Here is a 22,723-nt window from a genome sequence, read left to right as displayed (position 1 = left end):
TGAAATGATTCTTATCATCTATTATTTTCAATCACCCTGTACGATTGTCATGTTCACATGAATACTCATCGCGATGAGTATTCATGTGAACATTATTACCGCTACTCTTGGACCTGCTTCTGCTCTATCCATAGGCTGATTATAGAATTTCAAGGTGTCAATGCAGCTTAGGCTCTTTTTTACTCGAGAATTTGAACTTCGCACCTCAATTGCTAATACATATACCCTTTTAACATGCCGACTTAACAAGCGGAAGTGTCTCGTTATAAAAACAACATAAGTCATCTCTGCCGGGTTGGCCACGATGAATATTGATCCTTCTTTCTTTCAGTAGTTCTCAAAGCATGTTCCAAGACACTGTTTTCTTTTTCAGCATGGATCGAATGGTTATGATTATATAATTAAACAAGTTAAAGACCATAAGCACAAATACGAAGTACGTAAATATCGTTCCAAAATCAGGCGGCCTATTCACCACCCAGCAGAGCACTCAACCCCAACATACCTAATAATGCAAACTTGGCATATTTGTTCTCGCTGATCCAAATCGTAATGTACCCTAGTTGTGGGAAGTAGCCCTTGACGGTCCCCACAATTTCCTTTGACTTATTCAAGTAAATTTTCTTGTTGGCATATAACGAAATGTCGTTGCCAGCATTATTGTCACCTTTGGTCAGGAGGAATTGCTTGTCCGCGCCATTGTTATGTTGTCTCAAAACTCTATGCACAATGGGAATTTGTTTCCCCTCTACTTCATACACCACGACATCACCTACCTGGTTGAGAGTATTTCTATTCCATAGAAAAAGGATGTCACCTCTTTGGAAAGCTGGTTCCATGGAGCCTGAAAGAACAACCACGATGGGAGAAGCGCTATTGGTAGCAATGGCTAAGCCTTGCCAAAACATGTATGCAGACGCAAACAAAAAGCAAACGTTCAATAGTTTCTGCAATTCAGATCTCAAATTCATTTCGTGCTAGCTCCCTTGGGGTCTACTTTCCAATGTATTCCTCTACTATATTGTTTCTGCATTATATATTTCCTTTGAGGTTATTTTTTTGAAATCGCTTTTGTCAATGGAAAAAAGTATACGTATGGTAATAATAAGAGTAACGGCGCACTTTCAAGTAGAAGACGTCAGCAGATCGTGAGCTCGGGGTTTTGAGGTTGATAGGGAACCATCTTAGGGCGCAGGAGTGCCCCATAAGATCCGACTAAGCCAACGGTTTCTCAAAGAAGAGTTTTGGCCAGTATAAAATCATCAATAGCTTTTTTCACGGACTCTCTATTTACATGTTATATAAGAGGATTATATCTTTACACCTTTCAGAAACTCTGAGGAACCGGCCTGGAAATTTTGTAGATTGAGCTTTTCTTGCTTGACGTAGTCGTTGAATTGCTTTAGAATGCCTGAATCAAATCTACCGTTGTCTTTCATCACAATGTCAACGAGGTTGCTATACGTACGAAGAGTTTTACTCGATGCCATAGTAGCAAGAAACACCTCAGTCATGTCATATGCATCTCTTCGTGTATCCAGGGAAAGACAATCCTTCAGGGAGAAATCTAGGTCGGTTGTCGAGGAGAGCGTGGGAAATTTGAACTTCCAGCCTTTATCCAAACGCAGACGCATTAGCGGGTCAATGTCATTATCGAAGGCGGATCGCAGTAATCGCTTAGCGACAACCTCTTTTATGGTGGCACGTATCACCGGATCGTATATCTGGTATTCTTGAGGTACGGAGATGGAAGGATTTTCCTTTAATGAGGCCCTTATGGGAGTCAACTCGCACCAGAAGGCGTCAATGAATTCAGGATTGCAGATGGCTGCAAGCAAGCGAGCTTCTTCATTAGTAGAAGTTACTTGCACTCCTTGGCACTTCGCGTATAACAGGTGCTCTAGGATGTTTGATTGCAGTTTGCAACTAAAATCCATCAGGTCAGATCGCTGTCTTTCTATGGAAACAAGATTCGCCATATTAGGAGATACACCAAGTAGTGATATGATCTTTTCAGTTGCAAAAAGTGTATCAGGGGGTAACAAGCTAATATGCTGTCTTCTCTCAGTTGCGAATGAATAATCAAAGGGTATCTTTTGCCAGTCGACCAAGCTAGTGTCGAACTTATCATCAACAGTCATCTTGCAAAATGAAAATGAGTCGTTTGTCAGGAAAACGCCAAATAGGTTGACTTTGCCCTCGTCAACCAGACGATTCCGTAACTGCTCGAAAACAGCACACCGGGAGACCAAAAAGTTTCTCACTGGCGCCTTTGTATTATCATACCACTCCTTTTTACTGCACAGGATCATCGACAGAAATTTAAGTGTTTTAAAGTTTGCCTTGCGGCAATACAAGTCGATAGCCGGGACCACAGACCTTGTTAAATTCTTCGGAGACATCTTCAAAATGACCACAGATTCTTCAATACCAGCCTATACTTCCATTGCTGCTTGACCCGCACCATCTTAAACTTCGCCGTTTAACGAGTTTTCATAATTTTTCACTTTGCACCACCACTTTTTTTAATTCCCTTTTCCGCATTGTTGAAACGGATCAGAGTTTTGAATAATAAGGATACAAAACGCCAAAAGAATGCGATCTTCCAATAGCGAAAAGTATTGAAGGACATCCATTTGAGGGACCCTAACGTGATTATCATAAATAGCTGGGCTTTTAGGTATTTAGGATCGCATATTTCATTTTTCTTCGACTTAATCAAGACTTACAGTTGAGACAAGAATAATATGACGCTGATCTGTGTTTCGACAAGTATATGAATGATCTCAAGGGAAGGCTTCGCCGAAATCAATTGGAAGACAGCGTCTCCAATCGTCCTACTACATTTCTTTACAAAAAACATCTAGGTTTGAGGAGATCATATAAAAGAAGAAGGTATCATTTACAACTTTCAACGTTTATCCAACAGAACCAATTCTCGAAGGCACTATCAAAAAATGCTGGGTTCGATCATAGTTCTTCGGGCTCCCAATTCAAGAGTACAATTACTTAGCATGGGTCCTTCTGCTCTGTTTCCGCCCTTTTTTACACACACCAATCATTTGTTTGTCAGTAATTCAAATAATTACTACTGAAAGGAGTTGTACCGCCAACTAAACCAAAATAACAATTTGACTGGATTAGGTTCCTAGACGTCATAAAGTAGGCGTTGGAATGATTATATGTTATGATCGAATTGTACCGTAACGTTCAACGGCTTTTTGGTTCAATGATACTGCTGCTAATATCTTGTTGAACAAGCGAATTTTGGAACACACCATTGGCAAAAGTACAAGGATTCTCTGCTGTGAGTTCCCACCTTTCTTTCACTATACTTCAAGTATGCCTTACAACAATCAAGAAGCGGGAAGGTGCAACAACCAAAAATACAGCCTCTCTAGAGTCAAATAACGACGGAAATTATCTTGGAATTCAATTCTCAAAAACATGGCTAATTGAGAATGAATGGCGTCAGGTAGCAGTAAAGCTTACAAAAATCGAAAAACGAGACAAGTTACAGATAGCATAGATGTTGCTTTTGTTTCTGCACTGGGCGCTTTAGCCTGTCAATTTTATCTCTTCTGTATGCGAATGAAACTAAAAAGCTCGCTCACAAAGTAGGCCAAATTTCTTCCTTTTACAAATAGTTGAAGAGCCCACTTATTGAATTATCGTACCATGTTAACCACCATTGCTGTTATATTCTTTCTGTATTCTTTTTTTGACCAAAAATCTGATGGTTAATACAATTGAGTACCCTGGAACCAACGAACTAATATAAACATATTATACTCAAAATGAAGCTCGCAGAGAGGGGCGTTCGTCACTTCTTTTTGTGCTGTTAAGACTATCCCCTTTGCACACCATATCAGAATAAAGATACTCAACTTTTCGATATATATTATTACAGATTCTAAAGATATTGCTAGCCCTTTTTGTCCCCTAATGTATCCCTCATTTCATCCTATCGTTTTGGGTTCCGACTACGTATATGTCTCAGGTGTGGTTTTACGGCAAGAGCACGTCTCCATCGGTTGGTCCAAAAGCCTGCCCTATTCTCATCGAAAGCCGAGCCATATACCTAAGGTCGGTAGAAAGTTAAAATTCCAAAACAGAAATATCTAACTTCTTTGCTCCCTTACAAGTAGGAACGCTAGCATATCAACCTATCTCCAGATTTGCCCAGCAATGCTGTAGAACACCCAATACGAATGAAGACTAACGAACATTATAAAGACAAAAAAAGAAAAAGTTTAATTAGTAATGGTTCTCGCCACCCCAAAATGGTCACTTGCATGCATTGAGGACATGCACCTGCAGTACTTGTGTTTCTCGAATATTTTGTACCATCTGTTTTTCCTTATCTGAGCTGCTGACGCAAGCGGACGTTGTTTCATATTTCCAAAGTTGTGCCGGAAAGCGGACCCTAACACGAATGCGAATGCGCTAATCGGTATTACCAAGACATGAAAAGCCTACTGCTCTTTTGGTTTTCTTCGTGTGCAATTCCCAAAACGCTTCCGTAGCCTTGCCAACTTAGACCAAGTTCCGCGGTATGCGGGATGGGGAATTGTGAATAAATGGATCCACGAGGTGTGATTTGTTCTATGTTTCGGATATGGAGTTTCGAACCACAAAACTTCCAGAATACCGGATTATGTTGCCTGCGCTGGCCCCAGAGTATGTTCTCACAGCTGTAATTCCTAGTGATCTTTTCCTGGCCCCGACAGGAACGCCGGTAGGCAAATTAAACTTTCGCGGCAGGAAAAAAAAGGCTTTTTCTTTTTTGCCTTTCAATTTCTCAGAATGTGGAATTACATAAGCATGGTCCTTTTTGGGTGTGCCTGGAAAGTCCAAATTAAAGTTTTTTTCTTCTCTTTTCCTGACAAGAAAATGTCGCCCAAAGAGTTTCGGCCGTTATTTTGCTATGGAAGTGGGTCCTTTTTGTCTTTAGTCCTTCTCTGGGGCTAGCGATCACTGCAAAATTAGGCTTTACTGGTACGAGTTAACTTTTTTCTTTTTTTTGTCATCCTTTTCTTTGGGGCAAAGAATGGACTTTCCTTTTCTTTTTTTTTTTCTTTGTTGCAGTAGTGGCTTGGAGGAGCTACTGATTGCTCAAGGCAATCAGTCCGAGCGTTTAGAAGGTGATTGTTGGCAGAAATTAACTTTACGGTAAAAGAGTGACATTCTTTCTGAAGAGAAAAATTAACTTTTTCTGCCAGGCATTGTACAAGCTTTTTTCTTTCTTCTGCTACTCTTAAACAGATCAGTCATTCATGTTGTATTTTAACGGTCGTACTGGGACATCGCTTACCTTGAGTTTTTGCAATTACGTTCAAAAATACCGGCACAGCTCATTCTGCGGTATCTTCTCGGGCTAAACTTCTATTGCCCATCGGTGGTGTGATTAACAATTGGGAAGCGCAGAGCTTCGAATGGATTTTCAATTCGATGGATTTGAGAGTGTTTGTTTGTTTACTAATTTTTGCTTTAGGGACATTGCAGAACCCTAAAAGTGCCTGTTCAAGAATAGAATATCATTCTGATGCGTTTTCTCGACCACTGAGCAATTAAAGCTATTAGCAGGGTACGATAGTTTCTAGAGAAATGTGGGTCATCTTTTTTCTGGTCCATGCTCTTCTGATCACGTAACCATTACAAAAAATGTCATAGAACACCAATTGGGATTGGAAGCATCACTGCAATACTCTTCGTTTTACGGAGAAATTAAACTCTTCCTACTGTGAATTAACTGTTAGATTTGTCTTATCTGAGGAATGTTTGTGTTCAAAATAATAAAAATATTAGGGCGGTTTTATTTACCTTAACAAATATATTCAAACATTTACTTTCCTGCGTTCTCTTCTAGTCCAAGAACGGATAACTCATAGACTTACCAGTACAAGGTGTCGAAAGGTTCCCCATTGGTAAAAAGGGATCTTTTGCTTCCTAAAATAAAGATATAAAAAAGCATCCCATTCATCAGTTATAATCTCTTGTCATGTTGTGGTTCTAATTAAAAATATACTTTTGTAAGCCTCAAAAATCCATATACGCACACCATGCAAAGACCATTTCTACTCGCTTATTTGGTCCTTTCGCTTCTGTTCAGCTCAGCTCTGGGTTATCCAACTGCACTAGCCCCAAGGGGATCCTCCGAGGGAACTAGTTGCAATTCTATCGTTAATGGCTGTCCCAACTTAGACTTCAATTGGCACATGGACCAACAAAATATCATGGAGTATACTTTGGATGTGACTTCTGTTTCTTGGGTTCAAGACAACACATACCAAATCACTATTCATGTCAAAGGTAAAGAGAACATTGATCTAAAATATCTATGGTCTTTGAAAGTCATTGGTGTCACTGGTCCAAAAGGTACCGTCCAACTATACGGTACCAATGAAAACACCTATCTAATTGACAACCCAACTGATTTCACAGCTACTTTTGAGGTTTATGCCACACAAGATGTTAACAGCTGTCAAGTGTGGATGCCTAACTTCCAAATTCAATTCGAATATTTGCAAGGTACTGCAGCTCAATATGCCAGCACCTGGAAATGGGGAACTACATCTTTTGATTTGTCTACTGGTTGTAACAACTATGACAACCAAGGTCACTCTCAAACAGATTTCCCAGGCTTCTATTGGGACAAGGACTGCAGTAATAACTGTGGCAAATCATCAAGTTCATCCAGCTCTTCCACTCCAGTGCCAACTCCATCCAGCTCTTCTACTGAAAGCTCTTCTGCTCCAGTAACTACCTCCACTTCTGAAAGTTCTTCTACTCTAGTATCCAGCTCTACTACCGAAAGTTCTTCAAGTACTACAACCACGACTACGCCTACTCCAGTACCTTCTGGACCAACCTGTGACACTGTTGTGAACGGTTGTCCCAACCTAGATTTCAACTGGCACATGGACCAACAAAATATCATGGAGTATACTTTGGATGTGACTTCTGTTTCTTGGGTTCAAGACAACACATACCAAATCACTATTCATGTCAAAGGTAAAGAGAACATTGATCTAAAATATCTATGGTCTTTGAAAATCATTGGTGTCACAGGTCCAGAAGGTACCGTCCAACTATACGGTACCAATGAAAACACCTATCTAATTGACAACCCAACTGATTTCACAGCTACTTTTGAGGTTTATGCCACACAAGATGTTAACAGCTGTCAATTGTGGATGCCTAACTTCCAAATTCAATTCGAATATTTGCAAGGTACTGCAGCTCAATATGCCAGCACCTGGAAATGGGGAACTACATCTTTTGATTTGTCTACTGGTTGTAACAACTATGACAACCAAGGTCACTCTCAAACAGATTTCCCAGGCTTCTATTGGGACAAGGACTGCAGTAATAACTGTGGCAAATCATCAAGTTCATCCAGCTCTTCCACTCCAGTGCCAACTCCATCCAGCTCTTCTACTGAAAGCTCTTCTGCTCCAGTAACTAGCTCTACCACTGAAAGCTCTTCCGCTCCAGTAACCAGCTCTACTACTGAAAGCTCTTCCGCTCCAGTAACCAGCTCTACTACTGAAAGCTCTTCTGCTCCAGTGCCAACTCCATCCAGCTCTTCTACTGAAAGCTCTTCCGCTCCAATTCCAACCCCATCCAGCTCTTCTACCGAAAGCTCTTCTACTCCAGTAACTAGCTCTACTACTGAAAGCTCTTCTGCTCCAGTTCCAACTCCATCAAGCTCTTCTACTGAAAGCTCTTCTGCTCCAGTAACTACCTCCACTTCTGAAAGTTCTTCTACTCTAGTATCCAGCTCTACTACCGAAAGTTCTTCAAGTACTACAACCACGACTACGCCTACTCCAGTACCTTCTGGACCAACCTGTGACACTGTTGTGAACGGTTGTCCCAACCTAGATTTCAACTGGCACATGGACCAACAAAATATCATGGAGTATACTTTGGATGTGACTTCTGTTTCTTGGGTTCAAGACAACACATACCAAATCACTATTCATGTCAAAGGTAAAGAGAACATTGATCTAAAATATCTATGGTCTTTGAAAATCATTGGTGTCACAGGTCCAGAAGGTACCGTCCAACTATACGGTACCAATGAAAACACCTATCTAATTGACAACCCAACTGATTTCACAGCTACTTTTGAGGTTTATGCCACACAAGATGTTAACAGCTGTCAATTGTGGATGCCTAACTTCCAAATTCAATTCGAATATTTGCAAGGTACTGCAGCTCAATATGCCAGCACCTGGAAATGGGGAACTACATCTTTTGATTTGTCTACTGGTTGTAACAACTATGACAACCAAGGTCACTCTCAAACAGATTTCCCAGGCTTCTATTGGGACAAGGACTGCAGTAATAACTGTGGCAAATCATCAAGTTCATCCAGCTCTTCCACTCCAGTGCCAACTCCATCCAGCTCTTCTACTGAAAGCTCTTCCGCTCCAGTAACCAGCTCTACTACTGAAAGCTCTTCTGCTCCAGTTCCAACCCCATCCAGCTCTACTACTGAAAGCTCTTCCGCTCCAGTAACTAGCTCTACCACTGAAAGCTCTTCTGCTCCAATTCCAACTCCATCCAGCTCTACCACTGAAAGCTCTTCCGCTCCAGTAACCAGCTCTTCTACTGAAAGCTCTTCCGCTCCAATTCCAACCCCATCAAGCTCTACCACTGAAAGCTCTTCTGCTCCAATTCCAACCCCATCCAGCTCTTCTACCGAAAGCTCTTCTACTCCAGTAACTAGCTCTACTACTGAAAGCTCTTCTGCTCCAGTTCCAACCCCATCAAGCTCTACCACTGAAAGCTCTTCCGCTCCAGTAACCAGCTCTACTACTGAAAGCTCTTCTGCTCCAGTAACTAGCTCTACCACTGAAAGCTCTTCCGCTCCAGTAACCAGCTCTTCTACTGAAAGCTCTTCTGCTCCAATTCCAACCCCATCCAGCTCTTCTACCGAAAGCTCTTCTACTCCAGTAACTAGCTCTACTACTGAAAGCTCTTCTGCTCCAGTTCCAACCCCATCAAGCTCTACCACTGAAAGCTCTTCTACTCCAGTAACTAGCTCTACTACTGAAAGCTCTTCTGCTCCAGTTCCAACCCCATCAAGCTCTACCACTGAAAGCTCTTCCGCTCCAGTAACCAGCTCTACTACTGAAAGCTCTTCTGCTCCAGTAACTAGCTCTACCACTGAAAGCTCTTCTGCTCCAATTCCAACTCCATCCAGCTCTACCACTGAAAGCTCTTCCGCTCCAGTAACCAGCTCTTCTACTGAAAGCTCTTCCGCTCCAATTCCAACCCCATCAAGCTCTACCACTGAAAGCTCTTCTGCTCCAATTCCAACCCCATCCAGCTCTTTTACTGAAAGCTCTTCCGCTCCAGTAACCAGCTCTACTACTGAAAGCTCTTCTGCTCCAATTCCAACTCCATCAAGCTCTTCTACTGAAAGCTCTTTAGCACCAGTACCAACTCCATCCACCTCTACCATTGAAAGCTCTTCTGCTCCAATTCCAACTCCATCCAGCTCTTCTACTGAAAGCTCTTCCGCTCCAGTAACCAGCTCTTCTACTCCAGTAACTAGCTCTACCACTGAAAGCTCTTCCGCTCCAGTAACCAGCTCTACCACTGAAAGCTCTTCTGCTCCAATTCCAACTCCATCAAGCTCTTCTACTGAAAGCTCTTTAGCACCAGTACCAACTCCATCCACCTCTACCATTGAAAGCTCTTCTGCTCCAATTCCAACTCCATCCAGCTCTTCTACTGAAAGCTCTTCCGCTCCAGTAACCAGCTCGACCACTGAAAGCTCTTCTGCTCCAGTAACTAGCTCTACCACTGAAAGCTCTTCCGCTCCAGTAACCAGCTCTACTACTGAAAGCTCTTCTGCTCCAGTGCCAACTCCATCCAGCTCTTCTACTGAAAGCTCTTCCGCTCCAATTCCAACCCCATCCAGCTCTAGCAACATCACCTCTTCTGCTCCAGTAAGTAGCTCTATTACTGAAAGCTCTTTAGCACCAGTACCAACTTCATCCACCTCTATCATTGAAAGCTCTTCTGCTCCAATTCCAACCCCATCAAGCTCTACCACTGAAAGCTCTTTAGCACCAGTACCAACTCCATCCACCTCTAGCAACATCACCTCCTCTATTCCATCTTCAACTCCATCCACCTCTGGTACTGAAAGCTCTTCCACTGGCACTACCGTCACTCTTTCATCAACATCTTCATCTAAATACCCTGGCAGCAGAAGTGAAACGACTGTCGCCCCTACCACAACCAGTACTACTATTCCAACTACAACCACGACTTCTGTTATGTCCCAATCAACTACCACCATCACTACTACAGTTTGTTCTACAGGAACAAACTCTGCTGGTGAAACTACCTCTGGATGCTCTCCTAAGACTGTTACAACCACTGTTCCTTGTTCAACTGGTCCAAGCGAAACCGTTCCGGAATCAGCAACAAACACTCCAACTACCACCCCCGTAACTACAGTCATCTCAACCACTATCGCTACTACTGAGTATTCAACTAGTACAAAGCCAGGTGGCGAAATTACAACTGGATTCGTCACCAAGAACATTCCAACCACTTACTTAACCACAATTACTCCAACTCCTTCGGTCACTACGGTCACCAATTTCACCCCAACCACTATCACTACAACAGTTTGTTCTACAGGAACAAACTCTGCTGGTGAAACTACCTCTGGATGTTCTCCTAAGACTGTTACAACTACTGTTCCTTGTTCGACTGGTACTGGTGAATACACTACTTCTGCAGCTACCACCCCTGTTACTACAGCTGTCACAACCACCGTTGTCACTACTGAATCCTCTACAGGTACCAACTCGGCTGGCAAAACAACAACTGGTTACACGACGAAGTCCATCCCAACCACCTACATTACCACTTTGGCTCCAAGTGCGCCAGTGACTCCTGCCACTAATGCTGCACCAACCACAATAACCACAACCGAATGTTCTGCTGGTACAAACGCTGCCGGTGAAACTACATCTGTATGCTCTGCTAAGACTATTATAAGTTCTGGGAGTGCAAGCGAAAACACCGCATCTCCAGTTACCACTCCTGTCACGACCGCTATCCCAACGACCGCTGTTACTACTGAATCTTTCACAGGTACTAACTCCGCTGGTCAATTAACAACTGGTTACGCAACCAAATCCATTCCAACCACCTACATCACCACCTTGATTCCAGGAACAGCTCCTGCTACAGGTTCAAATGGTGCCAAGAATTATGAAACTGTCGCCACAGCAACTAACCCTATTTCAATCAAGACAAGTTCAACACCCCAACTAGCTACGACAGCTTCTGGTTCCAGCATGGCTCCAGTTGTCACATCACCATCTCTAACTGGTCCAGTTCAATCTGCCTCTGGTCCTGCAGTTGCTACGTACTCTGCTCCTGCTATTTCAAGTACTTACCAAGGTGCTGCAAACATCAAGGTTCTTGGCAACTTTATGTGGCTACTAGTTGCTCTTCCAATTGTAATTTAATGATACAATTCCATCAAGTTCGTTTTTTAAGATATTCCATTCTTAAATTAAAATATTATTTCGATACCCCCTTTAGTTTCCACCCTTCTGTTTTCCTTGCCATAATTTTGCAAGGTAAAAAACTAATCCGTAGAATACATATTCATTTACATATTTTCTAGTTCTTCAAAAATTTCTTTTACCTTTTTTTACTTTATTTATTCACCCTTTCCCTTCCTTCTCTAATTTCACTATTCCATAGCTTATTCAAGAACAAGTTCCGGCAATATCGTCACCGCGCCACTTTTCCCTCTCGCTAAATTTTTTTTTTTCTTTTTGCCAAGCGCCTGCATCGTTCGTTTGTTTGAAGCCTTGGTAAATGATAAGCATCATCCCACAGGCGGCTTGAGTAAAATTGTTTTTCTCAAGATTGAAAAAAAAGTAACAACCTTACATTTTTCCAAAAAGATTAATAATCTGATATTGGATTGGCACAATTAGCAAATTTTGATTAATAATTTTCGATCAGGCCTTGCTGGTGAGTGAAAGGATCTTAAAGGCACACTTGCTGTTTGTCCAGAGAATATTCTTTTCTTCTATGGGAGCTTATTAAAGTGGTGCTTTCATTATTCACGTGCACCCACGTTAACTTTAAAGTGCCTAGAAACTATGGGTTAGTCTAAATAAAGTTAATGACAAGTCCGCTAGTGTCATCAACCCACGCTGTCTTTCATTTAAGATTCGCGAGATAGAACCACATCTTTAATTAAACTTTTTAGATGACGTCTCTCTCCTTATTTCCTAATCAGAGCACCGAGACTCTGGCAGTTTGGGCGGGCCAACCTTAAAAAAAGTTAAAAAAGTGAAATCTGACGTGTGGCCTCGTCAGGAATGCTTAAAGATGATGTAGATTTCCACGATTGGTTCTTATTTCAGGGCCGATTGTGCTCGCTCAGAAAATCAGGCAGCGAAAAATTACAATGTTGCCTGTTCTGATTGACCAGAGAGCTTCCGTACGAAAAAGGAAGGCCCTTTTTCGTTCTAAAGGCAATATTCTCTTCGGCCCGAAATTCTAGTGATTTTCGGACGTTGTGGACAAAAAGCCGCGTACGTCGTACGTTACCCCGGTATTATTTTGCTTATGTAAGCATATCTAGATAAATTAAAAGATATAGGGGAAGAAAGAAGCCCGCCCCCCTCCTCATAACATCACAGAGTTCCTAGCAGTTGATCTTTACAATATGGGGGGGTTGAATTTCACGTCAAAAACATCCTAAAAGGGAATTCGAAACTTTCTCCCTCCCTTTGTTAAGCAAATGATACGAAGCAATCGGAGGAAAACAGTAATTGGTCACCTTCACTGTGTCACTGTCCTTCCAACGCTACATTGGCGTTGATCTTCATGCTACCGCCGCTAATTGCCGTTTTATAATCCTTTATTTCTTTGACCTTGCGATGGCAATAAGTATATGTCCTAGTATAAAATAAGGTTAGATCCTAATAATTTATAGGGACATTTATAAAAAAAGAAAATCGAAGGAAAAAAAAAGTCCCTGATATCCGAAAGAGGATCTTTATACCGTATCGCCCGTCCAGCTTTACCTATATTGCAATAATCATCTAACAGTGAATTTTGTGCCCTTGTCAGAACTTCAAGGGGTGATGCTATCGCGTATAATGGTGTATTTCCGTGTAATGGAATGATAGGAAGCGAGATAGAATATTATTAATTGAAATTCATCACTCTCATATATTGGTAACTCAAAAGACACACCAATAATTGAAAAAGCCTACGGAAGTGCCATATTCCACGCAATGTAATGAAAAAAGAATTTCCGCTTTCCCAGCGGCGCAAATCAAGTGAGACTACGGAAGCACCGATTTCCTGTTGCCGATACCAACAGTGCTGGCCCATCTGATGGCCTTACCGCCAAAGTTGTTTACAGGCGTAGAATAGCGAGGAAGTTGAAGCAGAGATAAGAGCGGGTTATGAGCGAGAGCTTATTCTCAGTTTGCAACACAAAATAAGGATACATAGCCCAAAATGGAAAAAAAGTCCAATTGATAAGCATTATTTATAAGAAACATAGGGTTAAGTTCAATGGGCTTCTCGAGGCCGCCGTTAAATTTTCAGTGTAACGTAAGCAAGAGATAGTTCAAAAGCGAGAAACTTTTTCACCTTTTTTCTTTTCTTGATGCCTTTCACTGTTGAACGTGATTATGACTTCTAATAATCAGAGGATGACTTTTAAACCCCTCAATTTCAAACGGGAGAACAAAGATCTATTGTTTTTCGCGATGTACAGAAGACAACCGCCGTCTTTTCTCAGGCAAAACTCCGTGCAAAGGGCTATTCTAAAACTTATCTAGACATGCTGAGCCTGCAAATTCTCGTTTCACTTCAAAACATTGTCATCGAACTAGATGACTTTGCATATACTGCGGTACCAAGACTTACAAATTTTTCGAACTAGCAATCTTTTTTAAAGTTTGATCTGCATTGTGTGAACGAAGACGGTGTCAAAGAAGCTAATACCCCTTTGCAGTACCTTGTCACATTCTCTGTAAAGAGGGTCTCGTGCCTATTGAGCTAAAAAATTCTTGGTATGCGCGTGGAAATCCTGGACTGAACATTCCGTGGTAGTGCTGGATCAGAAGTGTGCGTAGTATAGTACTATTGATAGATCTCATCCCAGATCTTTCGTGAGACCTTCAAGCGGAGGATAATATCCGCAGAACACGACGTCAGAAGCCAGCTTACAACAAAAGAAGCGACAATAAAAAAGAAATGCGCGCGCCTTTCTAAACTACGTCTGCCCTGAACGTAAAGAGAAGGAGGAGCATAGAAAAACGCCTACCAGGATCTCGTGATACCGTTGATCTGTCATCTGAGATCTCTGACGCTCTTGTCAAAAAAATTTTCTCTCGAGAAGCTTGATCCTGTTGCGTCCTCGCTGCATTTTTCTTTTCTTTTCTGCGTAAAACTCAAGGAGATTTTCTACTTATGCGGTTTCACAGACTAAATGCAAAAGTATATTATGGACTTGGCATAAAGCAATGCAATTGTGTCTGCTTCTTATTCAGATAGCGCTTCAAGAAACTCGCAAATGGAAAGTGTAAGAATTTGCGGTTTTATCTTCAAACCTGTGCTCCTTTCTTATTTCTACTATATCCCCTTTGCAGTTTGATCGTGCAAAAAATTAGCCCCGATAGTATGCACACTACGGTCTGTTAACGAGGTTGTTCCGACTTGAATCTAATTAATAAAGGTTAGATACACAAACTACAAGGGGCCTACGTTCACAAATAAGCGCCAAATGATTCTTTTTTATGTCTACTTTAGTAAAGAAGCTGTCTGCTGTATATAGTCATCAGTTCCGAGGAATATCGTTGCGCTTCACAGATCATTCGCCGATATTCACAACCGATCTGCCCGTTTCAGACTGTTTTACTACACTTCCTTTCAATCTATCGCCATGGTAGTGTACAAGCCGCAGGAAACGAAACCAGTTTGATGGATATCTGCCAGCACTAAAGCTTTTTTTCTAACTCTCTTCCTAGAATAATTTTTAACTTAAGGTAGATCCTCAAAAATTCGTGCTCAACTCAGAAAGGAGAAAGCTGACTAAAAAACAATTCCGCAAGGGCCTCATTATTACCATCGTTTATCTCACTAGAACTTCCTACGCAAATTTTTGAAATTTGTTATGGCATTCAAACGAGATGATATCAATTATAATTTTTTGTTAACAATCGGTACGTACTTGCAATTTGAGTTAAATAGTTTGTGTCTGGTTTTTCTTATATATAGTCTTTCTTGCATTCTATTAACGAGCTGTTGCTCTTCTAGATTAAAACTAATATAATATCTAATCTATACTATACCTACTACTATCCTATAATACTATTGAAAAAAAGTATAAACATTTTTAAAACAAATGCAGAAATGCACAGGCATACAAGCAGTACCGATAGATGTTAAATGTTAATGCCCACCAATTTAGCTCAAATTCCAAAATTGACGAGCCGATCCAACACATCGGAAATTAACACCTCACGCATATATCAACCAGCACATCAAAGGCGCAATCCAAAAGAGTTTCTATTTTCCGCCACCAATGTCCCATAGAATAAATCTTGACCACACAGCCATAGCAACGGACCTACACGGAGAGAATTCAAGAACGAAGCACTCCACTCATTACATGAGCATTTTTACTAATGCTCCAAAATACCGAAGCTATTCAATAACTTATTTACAGGCGTTAACATGTTTTCTTTCTTCAGTGGATGATGGACCGGATGTCGATGCATGATTTGTCAATATTAGTACAGTTACTACAAAGCCCACTGGAGTCACCTTTATTATTGCACTGTGCATTTGGCGGGGACATATCCTTCCGTACGGTAACTACACCGTCGTCACTTTTACCGTGATCCGTTTCCAGTTCTTTACAAACACAAGTAGTGTTGTCGTTGCAAAAGCCACATTTGATGGAGCTGGGGAGCTCGCCTGAGTGCTGGCGGTGCTTTATAGCGGTGTTGTACTTTATAGGTATTGCCTTCATTGGTTTGAAATTTTCTATCAAGTTCTGCAGGATAGGGTCCTGAGCAGGAACAGAGGTCTGTTTCGGATTAAGGGCCTCCAGTTTCAGTTTTAGGGCGTGGTTTTCAGATTCCTTCTTTTGAAGTTCATTTTGTAGGCGGTTCAGTTTTGTTTCGTAATTTTTGACGACCTTACTTAGTGATTCTATGGTTTCCTCGAGCACTTGCAACTTGTTGTTCTTGCGTTCTCTGTAGGCCCTTTGGGCGTCTCTATTTTGCCGTTTTTTCTTCTGTAGCGCCTCGTCATTTCCCTCAGTTTCGTACTCTTCGTGAAGCCGATGAGCTCTTTTCCTTCGCTGAGTTGCTCTATGAGGCAACCTTGGAGGAAGTTTCCAATTTTTGGACACATGGATCTTGGACAAAAGCGCGAGGTTGCTTTCCTCAGGTTCCTTGGGTTTTATCTGAGGTAGGACCATGGCGTGTGATAGTGTATTTGTATTTGTTTGAGTGTTTGTCCTGTGCACTTGTTATACGACACTTTTGGCTTTACTTTAAGTGGTTAACTATGGCAGCGACAGCACTGCCGTGCAAAAAGATCATGCCCTTACTGCACCTTTTTGTCATTTTTCCGCGGAAGAAAAGTCCACTCATCAGTTCCATGCATTCTGGAAAAAAGTGATCTGAAAGATGCCACAGTTGTGGGGCCGGCCCAATAAAGTAAACTCAAATACAATAGAGGGGGTACGAGTGCACGTGACCGCAATTTGTTAGTCTATTTTTTATTTTTTTTCCACTTCTCTCTACTTTCTAACACCACAGTTTTGGGCGGGAAGCGGAAAACGCCATAGTTGTAGGTCACCGGCGTGAGTCAAGGCCGGGCAGCCAATGACTAAGAACGCGAGGTAAATTGGATTTAACTATTTATAATCAGTTATAGTTATGAAAACAAGCCATTTTGTTCCGCAATGCGAATGCGAAACAAGGGTGGGAGAAAAAATCAATTAACATTGACATCGCAGTCAGAAGGGGTATGAACGTGAACAATCTTTCGGAACATTTACAGAACCTGATATCAAGCGATTCAGAGCTGGGCTCACGCTTGCTATCATTGCTGCTGGTTAGCAGTGGCAACGCGGAGGAGCTCATTAGTATGATAAATAATGGTCAGGATGTCTCGCAGTTCAAGAAGTTGCGCGAGCCGAGAAAGGGGAAAGTTGCCGCAACGACGGCAGTTGTTGTGAAAGAAGAGGAAGCGCCCGTGGGCACTTCTAACGAACTAGATAAGATTAAGCAAGAGCGTAGAAGGAAGAACACGGAGGCGTCGCAGCGGTTCCGCATTCGCAAGAAACAAAAGAACTTTGAGAACATGAATAAGCTGCAGAACTTGAATTCGCAGATAAACAAACTTCGCGATCGTATAGAGCAGTTGAACAAGGAAAACGAGTTTTGGAAGGCAAAACTCAATGACATCAACGAGATCAAGTCTTTGAAACTGTTGAATGACATTAAGAGACGGAACATGGGCAGGTAGCCTATGAAACATGCGAGCACGACATTTTAGTTTTCCTCTCTAATTTCTTTCTCTCGTATTTCCGTTTTTCTACCTAGCATATATATACACACATTTATCTATATATATATATATATTTATATATATATATATATGTATATTTATTATTTATAGCACTGCGCGTGAGACAAAAGCGAGATCTTTTCGTCCCACTCCGCATTGATTAAAGACCGTTTATATTCCACAGACTTGATCTCGCTGGGAGAGCACCATCCTATGGTGCGAAAGTTTGCGATTACTCGAGCGTACTGAGCGTCTTCCAGTTGCTGTTGGCGGCGCAAAGACTGCGCAGCTGCAGATGTAACCGCCAATCTCTCCGGATCTGAGCGGCTCGCGGGACGCTCAGAATGTGTATGCTTGTCTCTAGGTGTACTGTTCCTCCTAAAAAATATATTCGAGACTCTAGCAAGTAAAGTAGGTTTTTCTTGTTCTACAGGAACACTGAGGCTTCTAGTCGTGTCTTCCTGGCCAGAACTTCCTTGGTGCAAGATTGCAGATATTGTGCTCACAGAACTGCGGTGCCGCATATTTCTGGCGCGCGGGCTGGAGGATGACGATGATGACATATCTAGAGCTTTGGATAAGTCCCGCGACATGTCACCGTCGTCGTCCTCATCGCTTGTGGTATCTTCAACAAATGACGGAGCACGGATGGCGCCAGCGCCATCTCGCGATAGTATCATATATTCGTGAAGAGCCGCCGAGTCGTCATCTACGTCATCATATGAGCCGGGCAACGAGGGTAGTAGGCCATCCATAGCACTTCCGCTCGAGCCTAGTCCTGTTTCTACACCTGGCCTTTGTTCATCACGGGCCAAAGTTGCCTTAGCAGTGACAGCAACAGGTAGTCCGACACTTATTAAACGCCTCGTGCCATTCATTACCAACCACACCTCCTCCTTGCGGGGTTTACCCGTTATTGCTGGCAAGATGGAATTCTATATTATTTTCTTCAAACGGGTCTCGTTTTTTTTCCCGTGTTTTTATGTTACAGATTTCCCTCAAATACACAGGCACTTTACCCCAGAGTATGAGGGAAGGGGGTCGGCTCTTAAAGGAATTCCGGAAAACTCCACTTTCCCCGTAACGAAACCCCTAAGGATTTAGCAGGTTACCCTCCCTTTCTGGGTAGGTCTTGTAATTGGGATTAGCAGTAATATTGTAGCGTTTGACGGTACCACACCCACACATTACCGATAGTGCTCCGTCGCGGGTGATTTCAAGTCCCTTTGGGGACCATAGCAACCGATGACATTTTTTACAAATTGTCCTCTTTATTGTAGGAAGCAGGGATGTCTTTGTTTTCTTACTAATTAAGTCCATTGATTTGATATAATTGCGTGCCAATGGCATATGTGCGTTCGCACCCGCTTTCGGCCTTGTCCTTGTTTGATAAGCGGATATTTGGTAGAGATAGTTTAATCTATGGAAATGATCTTGGTTAGCAATCGTTCTTGGTGGCGGTACTATTAAAGTACCATTCTCATCGATTTTGGGTTTAGTCTTTCCTCCTTGTGCTTTCTTGCCCATCTTTGGCTTGTTTTTCTTTGTCAGCGATGGTGAGAAAGACAGTAGAAGAACGATGTTTCCTGTTCTTTTTTTGTCCGTTCTTTTCTTCTTGGTAAATTTTTTTTTTCCTTCCCGGATTTATTCGGCGCTATTCAGTAAAGGTGTGAACTCAGTAGCGTCATCCTCATCTATCTGCTGAGGAAAAAGATTGTCGTGATTCTTGTGAACTATGAGTTCGGGCCCGCTTGCATCCATGCGCCAGGTATTGAGTTTGAGAATGTTAAGTGCGCCCTCTTCTTCTGCGTTCAACTCCTTGACTATAAGCTTTACGTTTTGGAAACTCGAACTCAATGAGCCGTTCATTATTATAATTTGGCTGAAAAGTAACACAATATCGAGTACTACCAGAAGTAGCTTGCTGGGAAACCCTGCAGGTGTCGGACAAGTAAACTCTCTTATCAAAAGCATTATTACGAATCCGTACGGTTTGGAACATATATCCCTCGTTACATCCAGTCTGACGTGGTACACTATACAGTATGCCGTTTCCAGAAGTATCAGACCTTGGTAATATCGTATGGCTTTGTTTATTATCATCCTTACGATAGGAGTTTCTAACCCTCTGATGGCAAGGCTTTCATCGTCTCCGTGATCGTTGTCACGCCCTACCTCCAAGTAGTTCTTCTTCAAGTACCTGAGTGTCAATTCCTGGATGAAGTCACATAGCGATGAAATTATCCACCCCAGGAGGATCAAGAATAATGATCCGTCTTTGATAAACCTCAAGTACAGACAGCAATAAACGAATTTTTGCAAATTCGCAATAACCGACCTTTGTCGTCCATTGTCGCCTTCCAAATGCAGCATTACCTTCTGACGCCTTGCTCTTCTTTCTTTCTATATTAACTTGTAATCTAAGCCTTCATCATCTAAGTACCCCTTCTCTTTCTTCCCTGGAGAAAAGCGATATAATAAATTATCGTTACCCGGTTTTGAATTTTTTTTTCTTTTTTTTCCTCTATTACTAGAACGTTTTCTCTACTAGACACGATACAATTAGTTAAGCACTAGCAAGTCAGCTTATGCACTCTTCCAAAATACGACTATTCTCCTCGATTGCAATGATATTATCAATTTGAAACTGAGTTGTCAATTACTTTAACCTGTAGCCATCTCTGCCCATTTCTAGAAATATGCCTTTGAAAAACCCTCGCATGATAGGCACCTTTTGCAAAAGACCTCTCGGTGTCCTATTTTTTTCCGAAGTGAAAAGTGCTCCCTTTTCCCTTCGTAATTTTATTGCCAAAAATAAAAAAAGGGTCCTTTTAAATATTTCTTGGCATTGGACCCTTTTTTTTTCCTTTGTGCGGTTATCGCCGCCGCGCACGTCCATGTGTCAGGACTTTTGTGCCATTGAAAAGCCCATCGAGTTAATTGTGGATTTTGAATAGCGCCATGGCCAACCTTTCGCACGTAGTCCGTGGAACCACATAAAAACTTTACACTTTCAGCACTCGAATAGCTGGTATTCTCTGTTCCTATCCAGAAACATAACATTACAGGGTCGCTATGTCCACTAAGCTCCCTATTGTGATTTCAAACGGAACAGCCTTTAAAAAAATCCCTGTTCAATTGCTGTTGAACAGCGGATCAACGGCACGAGATGGTTTCCCTAGTAATTCTGGCTCTCACTCTGGTCGCCCAAGAACGGGTATTACTAGGACATGTGGGCAATGTGGAGAGATCAAGACTTCTTTACAATGGAGGGAAGGTCCTAACGGCGCTGCTTGCCTGTGTAATGCTTGTGGGTTGTTCTTTAGAAAACTAATTCTGCGTTTCGGTAGAGCAGCTGCTAAAAGATACATGGAGCAGATTAAAGGTACCGGTACCAAGAGAAGGATCCCCAAAGAACTTACCGGAACTGCCAGGTTCTAACCCATTGTACTTTTTCATCTTTCAACCTACTGGGGCAAAAAGACAATGTAACATTCAACATGTAACATTCAACATGTAATAATAAAATCAGCAACAACGATAGTGAGCGCCGTTCTTCTTTAAGAAAGTAATTTTTTTTTTTACTTTCCTTGATTCGAATATATAAAGTTTCTCTTTCTGTATGTAAAAATATTTCATCTGTTATTGAATTTTTTTCTGTTATTTATGTATACACAACTATCTATCAGTTTGGTACCTCAAACACCAGAGATACACCTTCATCACCCGCAGTTATTATTTTCCTCTTTTGTTCGGTGCCGGCATTGGCTACAGGATGCAGTAATATAAAATCAAGAACCCCCATATTATGGCCGACACAAACAAACTTTTCTTGACCAGTTCTTGCATTAAACTGGTAAACCTTACCATTGATACACGATACAAATAGATCATCATTGTCAAAGATTAGTTTCGTAACAGAGTCCTCAAGAACAAACTTGTGTCTTACCCTCCATGCGCTTGTATCATATAAGATTACCTCACCGCAGACAAGACCAATGGCCATAAGTGAGAACTTTGACGACCATGAAATGGATTCGATAGAGGCATCTAATTCGTCTTGTTCTGGCTTTAATTCAATCACTGTAGATAAATGTAAAATGGCACCGCCACTGTTGCAATTAATTACTGCCAGAAGACCATTGTTAGACCCACATGCCACGACACCTGAGTTACCCTTGGTCAAGGTTGCCGGGGCTAATGATAGGGAAATCCATGGTGCTTCCAATCCCTTGGTTTCTGCTTGTGTGATCTTAAACAATTGTTGGCCAGTAAAGCAATTCCATGCCACGATGGTACTATCCAAAGAACAAGTGACTAACTCTAGTGTATTTTCACCTTTGTCAGTATTAATGAATTCACCCATAGAGCAATCTTGCTGGTGTACAAAACCAGACATTAACTGTTCCAAAGAACCGTCCTGCTCATTAATCTGGTAACACCAGACAGATCCATTCGTAGCACCAAATGCAAATGTTCTTGGTATAGTGGGGTGAGCTTTTAACCAAACGATCTCTTCAACTTCTTGTATTTGCGATGTTAACTTCCACTGAGCGCCACCTTTTTGGCCCATGTGTACAAGAACCTTCCCCGACATATCCGCAGTGACTAAGAAGCCCCCTTCACATGTAAAAGAACACGAAATCACAGATTCACCATAACCGGTTAATGTACCGGCAAACTTGGGTGGTTGTGAATGTGATGTCCAAAGATGTGCCAAGTTATCACCCCCACCGGTGCATACTAGCGGCAGGCTGGGATGGTGGCCAATCGCAAACACAGAGTCCGTATGTTTATCGAAGTAAGTGAGCGAGTTGTTGGACATGTCGACCTCTAAATCCTCCTCATCATCGTCCATCATTTCATCGTCGTCATTCACTTCTTCGATATCAACAGGGGCGTCCTGTTCGACCTCCATGGTGGGCACGATCTCCTGCTCAACCTCTTCGGTAGTTATAAATTCTTCTTGGGGCTCCATCGTGCTTAATATGTGGCTCTGTGGTACTCTGTTTGTCTTTAAAAAGCCCCATCCAAAGCCCATCGAATGCATCTTTCTAGTTATTCATAGTGAAAATTTTGCCAGAAAAAGAAACGGCAGGCGGGTGATAATGCGGCGAGT

At 41.9% G+C, this 22,723-nt stretch overlaps 10 protein-coding genes across 10 annotated transcripts; 3 read left to right on the top strand and 7 right to left on the bottom strand.

The window, feature by feature from the left end:
• Positions 1-467: 467 nt before the first annotated feature.
• On the bottom strand, positions 468-971 carry SEC11 (signal peptidase complex catalytic subunit SEC11; the record flags this gene model as incomplete). The annotated part of the gene is made up of 1 exon (XM_033911171.1): positions 468-971. The coding sequence occupies one exon, from the start codon at positions 969-971 to the stop codon at positions 468-470; it is 504 nt and encodes a 167-aa protein (XP_033767062.1).
• Positions 972-1,310: 339 nt separating this feature from the next.
• MRS1 (Mrs1p) lies at positions 1,311-2,402 on the bottom strand (the record flags this gene model as incomplete). The annotated part of the gene is made up of 1 exon (XM_033911170.1): positions 1,311-2,402. The coding sequence occupies one exon, from the start codon at positions 2,400-2,402 to the stop codon at positions 1,311-1,313; it is 1,092 nt and encodes a 363-aa protein (XP_033767061.1).
• Positions 2,403-6,062: 3,660 nt separating this feature from the next.
• On the top strand, positions 6,063-11,507 carry FLO11 (Flo11p; the record flags this gene model as incomplete). The annotated part of the gene is made up of 1 exon (XM_033911169.1): positions 6,063-11,507. One exon carries the CDS (start codon positions 6,063-6,065, stop codon positions 11,505-11,507), a length of 5,445 nt encoding a protein of 1,814 aa, XP_033767060.1.
• Positions 11,508-15,769: 4,262 nt separating this feature from the next.
• YAP5 (Yap5p) lies at positions 15,770-16,507 on the bottom strand (the record flags this gene model as incomplete). The annotated part of the gene is made up of 1 exon (XM_033911168.1): positions 15,770-16,507. The coding sequence occupies one exon, from the start codon at positions 16,505-16,507 to the stop codon at positions 15,770-15,772; it is 738 nt and encodes a 245-aa protein (XP_033767059.1).
• Positions 16,508-17,061: 554 nt separating this feature from the next.
• MET28 (Met28p) lies at positions 17,062-17,562 on the top strand (the record flags this gene model as incomplete). The annotated part of the gene is made up of 1 exon (XM_033911167.1): positions 17,062-17,562. The coding sequence occupies one exon, from the start codon at positions 17,062-17,064 to the stop codon at positions 17,560-17,562; it is 501 nt and encodes a 166-aa protein (XP_033767058.1).
• A 143-nt stretch (positions 17,563-17,705) lies between these two features.
• Positions 17,706-18,482, bottom strand: SPAR_I01720 (uncharacterized protein; the record flags this gene model as incomplete). Its single annotated transcript, XM_033911166.1, has 1 exon — positions 17,706-18,482. One exon carries the CDS (start codon positions 18,480-18,482, stop codon positions 17,706-17,708), a length of 777 nt encoding a protein of 258 aa, XP_033767057.1.
• A 214-nt stretch (positions 18,483-18,696) lies between these two features.
• On the bottom strand, positions 18,697-19,131 carry RPR2 (ribonuclease P protein subunit RPR2; the record flags this gene model as incomplete). Its single annotated transcript, XM_033911165.1, has 1 exon — positions 18,697-19,131. The coding sequence occupies one exon, from the start codon at positions 19,129-19,131 to the stop codon at positions 18,697-18,699; it is 435 nt and encodes a 144-aa protein (XP_033767056.1).
• Positions 19,132-19,248: 117 nt separating this feature from the next.
• Positions 19,249-19,977, bottom strand: VLD1 (Vld1p; the record flags this gene model as incomplete). Its single annotated transcript, XM_033911164.1, has 1 exon — positions 19,249-19,977. The coding sequence occupies one exon, from the start codon at positions 19,975-19,977 to the stop codon at positions 19,249-19,251; it is 729 nt and encodes a 242-aa protein (XP_033767055.1).
• A 702-nt stretch (positions 19,978-20,679) lies between these two features.
• Positions 20,680-21,045, top strand: GAT4 (Gat4p; the record flags this gene model as incomplete). The annotated part of the gene is made up of 1 exon (XM_033911163.1): positions 20,680-21,045. One exon carries the CDS (start codon positions 20,680-20,682, stop codon positions 21,043-21,045), a length of 366 nt encoding a protein of 121 aa, XP_033767054.1.
• A 244-nt stretch (positions 21,046-21,289) lies between these two features.
• Positions 21,290-22,654, bottom strand: SQT1 (Sqt1p; the record flags this gene model as incomplete). Its single annotated transcript, XM_033911162.1, has 1 exon — positions 21,290-22,654. One exon carries the CDS (start codon positions 22,652-22,654, stop codon positions 21,290-21,292), a length of 1,365 nt encoding a protein of 454 aa, XP_033767053.1.
• Positions 22,655-22,723: the final 69 nt, after the last annotated feature.

Source organism: Saccharomyces paradoxus, chromosome IX (genome assembly GCF_002079055.1).
Source record: "Saccharomyces paradoxus chromosome IX, complete sequence".
Taxonomy (NCBI): domain Eukaryota; kingdom Fungi; phylum Ascomycota; class Saccharomycetes; order Saccharomycetales; family Saccharomycetaceae; genus Saccharomyces; species Saccharomyces paradoxus.
Note: the sequence above shows the minus strand (reverse complement) of the source record. Positions and strands in the feature narration are given on the sequence as shown.